This window comes from Erpetoichthys calabaricus, chromosome 18 (genome assembly GCF_900747795.2).
Source record: "Erpetoichthys calabaricus chromosome 18, fErpCal1.3, whole genome shotgun sequence".
Taxonomy (NCBI): Eukaryota; Metazoa; Chordata; class Cladistia; order Polypteriformes; family Polypteridae; genus Erpetoichthys; species Erpetoichthys calabaricus.
Genome location: NC_041411.2, coordinates 30,911,752 through 30,917,751, shown reverse-complemented (window position 1 = coordinate 30,917,751; position 6,000 = coordinate 30,911,752). Strand labels below are relative to the sequence as shown.

The 6,000-nt window shown below is 40.2% G+C and overlaps 1 protein-coding gene across 4 annotated transcripts in view; it reads left to right on the top strand.

Annotated features, from left to right (window-relative positions):
- The first annotated feature begins 354 nt into the window (after window positions 1-354).
- Window positions 355-6,000, top strand: part of cacna2d3a (calcium channel, voltage-dependent, alpha 2/delta subunit 3a) — a 624,026-nt gene continuing 618,380 nt past the window's right edge. For 2 of the 4 annotated variants that reach the window (XM_051921048.1, XM_051921046.1), the window contains exons 1-2: window positions 358-1,216; window positions 1,765-1,846. In XM_051921048.1, coding sequence (XP_051777008.1) covers window positions 1,083-1,216; window positions 1,765-1,846 — 216 coding nt within the window. In that variant the 5' untranslated portion in view covers window positions 358-1,082. Of the gene's footprint in view, window positions 1,217-1,764; window positions 1,847-6,000 lie in introns of all 4 variants that reach the window. The other 2 variants (XR_007933861.1, XM_051921047.1) reach the window with 2 other exon arrangements.

Sequence of the window (6,000 nt, the reverse complement as noted above, 5' to 3'; positions counted from 1 at the left end):
CTCAGGTGGGTGTGCACGAATGAGGGTGTGTATGTCAAAAGAGTGACATTGTATCGAGGATATGTGTACTGTACGTGCGAGTAAGTGTGGGATGGTCAATATGTGCATGTGGGCGAGAGTGATACGTAAGTGTGTGAGAAACGATGTGTGTTGAATAGAGTGCGTGCGCTTGTGAGACCATGCATGATTGTGTTTTTGACTGTGTGTGGGTGAAGAGAGGCAGAAGGAAAAAGAAGCAGAGAATGCATGTGAATGTGAGTAGTAGTGAGAGAGAGAGAGAGAGAGAGAGAGAGAGAGAGAGAGAGAGAGAGAGAGAGAGAGAGAGAGAGAGAGAGAGAGAGAGAGAGACGCTCACACACACACACACACACGAGCGCGCGAAGTGAAAATGTGCGCGGGCACAGCCTGTTTGACTGTCGTCCAGCTTGATGCGTTTCGTAGCATATGGGTATTGTAGGCCTTGGGAAAAAAGTCTGCCTTTTTATTTTTGTAGTTCTGTGGGCATCTCTCTCCCTCCTCCCCCCTCTCTCTCTCTCTCTCTCTCTCTTCCTGGCTTTCGTCAGCAGTTTTCCATCAATGCCTGCTTCAGTAAACCAGCACTACTGCATGACTTGATGTGGCTTGAAAGCTGATGGGGGTTATAAGTATTAACGAGTACGTTAAAAAAAAGGAGGAGAAGGAGTGCAGGAGAGGGACCGATACTGCGGGCGCTGCCCTCGCTTGGGCATTGGACGGTGATTTGCGGGAAGATGAGGTACCTTCAGTAAAATCGATAGTCATTTTTTTCTGTATCGTCCCTGTCTGGCAGCTAAAGGGCGCTTTGGAGCTCTAGTAGGTCATCGCTGTTATCCTATCGGACTTTACTGCAGGAGTTGTGTGGAAGTAGAGAGCAAAGTGTCTGCGGGCAAACTAGTCGAGTGGAAAGAACCGAGGAAAGACGACAACGGCAACAGCGCAGGTGGTTCGAAACTCTGTCACGCCGGCCACGGGACGACTCGGACTAATCGCGAGCTCTTTAATGTCAAAGATCAGAGACAGCACAGAGAGCAGCCGACCTTCCGCAAGTTACCTCGATAGAGCAGATGTCCAGTGACACGATGCGGGGACATTGGAAATGTTCGGGCTTGTGTGGAGTTCTTCTCCCTCTCATCTGGATAACATTTTCCCTAACGCTTATGGATTTGGTCGGGTCTCAGCAGCAGATCCCCTTGTCTGTGTAAGTATTATCAGCAGAAGATCGTATATGAATGTAGTTTATTGTAGTAAGTTAAAAAGGCATCTCTGATATTAGATACTACTGTGTAACGGTAGTATAAGCCCAGCATTGACCAGCACGGAGATATTCCGACATACCAAGTTTAAAAAAAAAAAAAAAAAAAGAGAAATGAAAAAGACAATTTGTGGAAACATTATTTAAAGGAATGCAATGTCGATCCGACCTTGTGTCTTTAACATAATATTGACACGAAGCTTTCACCTCTTGTTTTATAAGAATCTCTCTGTCCTCTGTGCTGCTCAGTTTCATTTAGACCACCGGAAATGAGCCACATTTCATTAAGAAATTAAAGCTCACAGTACTTGTTAGAAAAGTGAACTTTAATGTTATCTGGATTGTGCTGAAACTACAGTTTACAGATGGCAAGGAGGCAGTCGATTCGATCTTATCTAAAACCTAAAAAAAGCAGGATGCATCCTCCTATTGATTATAACTACTTAAAGCACTCAGTTGGTATCTATTATTTATTTATCTATTTATTTATTTAGCGTCAAGTTATGGGCTTCTGCTTTTGGAGGAGAAATCAAATCCATTGCAGCCAAGTACTCTGGTTCACAGCTTTTACAGAAGGTATGTTTGTAGCATGCTTCCTTAATGATGTCCAAAAACTTTTAAAAAGTCATTGGTTATAGTTTTACTCATTGCTAACAGTGTGCATCACGACACGTAAGACCAGATCTGTAAAACCTATGTATCTGTCTACTTCTCAAACATTTTATTTCAAATAAGTAAAACTTTTGTACTCCGCTTAAACGTGTTCTTAGGTCCAGACAATATATTAACGGTTTATATTATTATATATATATTATTCGCTATGTTATTTAGGTAAACAACAATTTTAATAGCGAGTTTGCTTATTGCATGCTGTTTGACATTTACAAAACGGCATACGTCTCCGAAGGCCTTTGAAGTTATCGGCATTTTATTAAGTCATTTTAAATGATCTGTGTCCTTTTAACCTAATGTTTACCGATGTTAATTATACTTTGTGTTTTTCGAAACTATTATTTCGGCTTTAAAAGAAAACAGAGAAACAGTCAGAGATAATATGTACCTTTCGCCCTAGTCAGAAATTGACCTTGTGGGATGTAGAAACCAAAAGAAAAAAAAAATCCACCAGTCACCCAGTCGCAAATTTTAAAAGCCTGCATCGATAACAGTTTGAATAAATCCGAATCCCTACATAAGTTTTCGCAAACACTGCAAGCGCGGTAGACACCTTCCGCTCCTCTTGCAGTTCTTTGGAATGAGTTAGTTTTCCGCATTTGTAAGGTTTCCAGCGGATGCTTTTAATTTCCATCAGTGCATTTTGCAGACATGAAACAGTCTGCAGCTGGAAAAAAAAAAAGACTGTAGCATTGTGTACCATTACCGCTATCCCACAATCCCATTATTCTCCCATCATCCGTGCCCGTGTGAGGATGTATTACATCATTACAGATAAAAGGGATGAGCGCCGTTATCTTGGCGTTCAGCTGCACAAGCAGCATAATCCAAGAGCGGGTCTGAAAAATGGGATGGGGTCTATTAAATTCAAATTGGGGCCAGGAAACGAATAGAAAATGGAGAACTCGGGCTGACAAGAAAGTTAATCTTTGTTCATTAAATGATGCAACTTTAAAAATGAGACAGGAAAACACAGATGAGTTTTGAAACAATATGTAAGGAAACGAAGCCAGAAATGAAGCGTTCAGTTGCAGTTGTACTTGTAATTCTTAAATAAGTCCAATGATGCACGTTTAAATGATTTTGGTTCAGTTTTAATATTCGCTGTCGGTGATACTGTACGTTTCCTTATAAAATAGGACAGGGCTGAAGAGAGTGGGGAGATTAAAACAACGGAACACATTAATTTCTGGCCAGCTCTATAAGTGTACTATATGTCTGCACAATATATTTATATTTTGGAAGTTTCCTTAAACCTAAAGTAAAACATTGAAATATAAAAACGCACAAAATAATTTAAATTCAGCCAGCTTCATATATACACGACAAGTAAACTGAGATGTTCACATTATTTGGCACATGTAGGTCTGAAATAATAAGGAATTAAGAAGAGGTTTTGACTAACTGGAAAGTGTGTACGTGCCTTTCTGCACTGTTTAGACTCACTGTGTACTTTTAATATCTAGACGATTAAACTCGGACCCCCACTTCAGCCTGCAATGCACCTTATATAGCGCATTGTGTTTCCTCCCTCTTTAAATACTGCTGTCACTCTCGTTAACTTCCTTCACCTGAAATTCAGATTGGAAAGTATAAATGCATCATAAGGACAGAGGTCGACTGTTCTAGTTAATTACTACAATACAGAAAATGACCTTAGCGGCGTTTGTTTCACTCTTGTGTGCAGATCGACATCTTGACCGCCTGATTTTATTTTTTTCAATGAACTTCACACTGCGTGTCGGGAGAGGCGGCCAGGTTTGCGTCCTTGCAGCCTTATAGGATTGGACAGGGGATCACGAATCCCCAACGATGTAGATTTGGCAATAATTACAGAAAATAAATTAAAGGATAAACGAAAAGAATAGCCATTAGCAATTAATACTATTCACAACTTTACTCGAAGACTGATTCAATTAAATATTTTCGATTAATAAAGTATCTATCTATCTATCTATCTATCTATCTATCTATCTATCTATCTATCTATCTATCTATCTATCTATCTATCTATCTATCTATCTATCTATCTATCTATCTGTCTATCTATCTATCTATCTATCTAATTGTACGAATTAAGGAGACGGTTTGGTTTGTAACTGGACATTTTTTTTCTAGTACAGAAGTGTGGAATCCCGACTGATATTAATGATAATTAATAATGTATACCATCTGTTTTCCTGACTAGTTTGTTTTATATATACTGACTATGACGTGAGTGTTCAGGCGGTTCAACTTGTGCTAGTTTGTTTCAGTCCCGGCGATTGGCTATTGTTAGTGTTGCCAGTCAAATGCAGTACATATTGTGTGTCAGAATGGGTAGACTGCCCATACCATTCAGTCGGGTAATAATGCTAATATTGACTGATATTCAAAATCCCCGTGTCTGCGTGGGTTTCCTCTGGGTGCTCCGGTTTCCTCCACTGTCCAAAGACATGCAGATTAGGTGGACTGCCGATTCTAAATTGGCCCTAGTGCGTGCTTGGTGTGTGTGTGTGTGTGTCCTGCGGTGGGTTGGCAGGGCTTGGTTCCTGCCTTGCGCCCTGTGCTGGCTGGGATTGGCTCCAGCAGACCCCCGGGATCCTGTGTTCGGATTCAGCGGGTTGGAAAATGGATGGATTTGATTGTTCATAATAATTGTTGTGATCCCTCATTGTAAATAAAAAGTCGCGTTATATTTTTGGAAATTCTGAATAAAAGAATCTATGAATTAGGCACTGACAAACTTTGAAAACAAGTGAAAGTGAAAGAAAAACATGATGTGACAATAGATTTATCACCATTATGTGGGGCACCATATTCTTTTAATTCATCGGTGATTTTATATTATTTGCCTCCATACTTCTTAATTATATATATCTGGGTGTTTTCTCATTTGTATTTAGGCCGTAAATTGGGTGGTGGGCGAGCCCTTTGCGAAGAGTGCGCAGTGAGCGCATCAGCTTTATGTCAGAGACTATCAATGCACTCTGACTGATCGATTGGTGGAGAAATGTCCGCTTTTGTATAAATACTTATTAATTACTGATTGTTCTTGGAATGTTTGAATATTATATCAAGGCAACTAAGACGTACACAATGCGAGGTCTTTCACCTGATACTCAGATACGGCCCGGAATAAAGCGGCAGGTGTTAGGGCTGGATGTCGTTCTTGCTTCGGTAAGTGACAGACAGACAGACTGAACACTACGGTGGCCTGCAGTGAGCCTCCACGGGATCAGAGCTGTAATGTCCATATTGGGCTTTCTGGAGTTGGAAGTGACCGATGGGTTTTTAGATTCCGTGATGGCCCTATTGAATAACCAAGTGACAGCGTATTCTAGAAATTTCGAAAAATAATTTAACAAGTCCATCAAAACCAGAAAATGAGGAAAATTACAAATGGTTTAGAAAAGTGGTTAAGCTCTGTATTATCATTTAAAACTTATTTCCTCTTCATTTTACAGCCAGTTCGGTGAGTTTTAACTGACGCTTTAAGATATAACCGATCGTGCTTTTTGCAGGACTTGCACATTACCCAAATTTAGCTTTTTGGGTAAAAATAATGTCCTTTTTATTTAATAGATGTACATTGTATTCGTTTTGACAAATTGAGACCTTGTCCGATGTCACATAACGCCAATGAAACAGTTCTGCACTCACAGTCGCTAATATCATGAAGCATTCAGAGGTCCACCAAAGCTGTTCGCTTTCATTGTCTGTTCTTCAGGCCCGGGGCAGCAGTGAAGGTTCTCCTGGCCCTGTCCATTAAAAAAAAAGCACGAAACCAGTTTTCTGTGCTAGAATTCCTACACCCCTTGTTTTGTTAGATTTTCTTTTTACATATCTCATTAAATGAGCTGCAAACCTTTTTTCCCCCCTCTGTTCTTTCAAATCATTAATTCCAAATTCATCTCAGAGGCCAATCTGGCCAAATGTGTTCTTACTCCTTGTGGTGTTGATTTTACACAGAGGCACTTTGCATGGCTTTCTGTGTTCAAACAACACACAGAAGAGGTTGCTTTTAAGAACTGATGGGGAGAGTTTGCTGGCAGCATGGCTAATTCGTAGAATTTTTA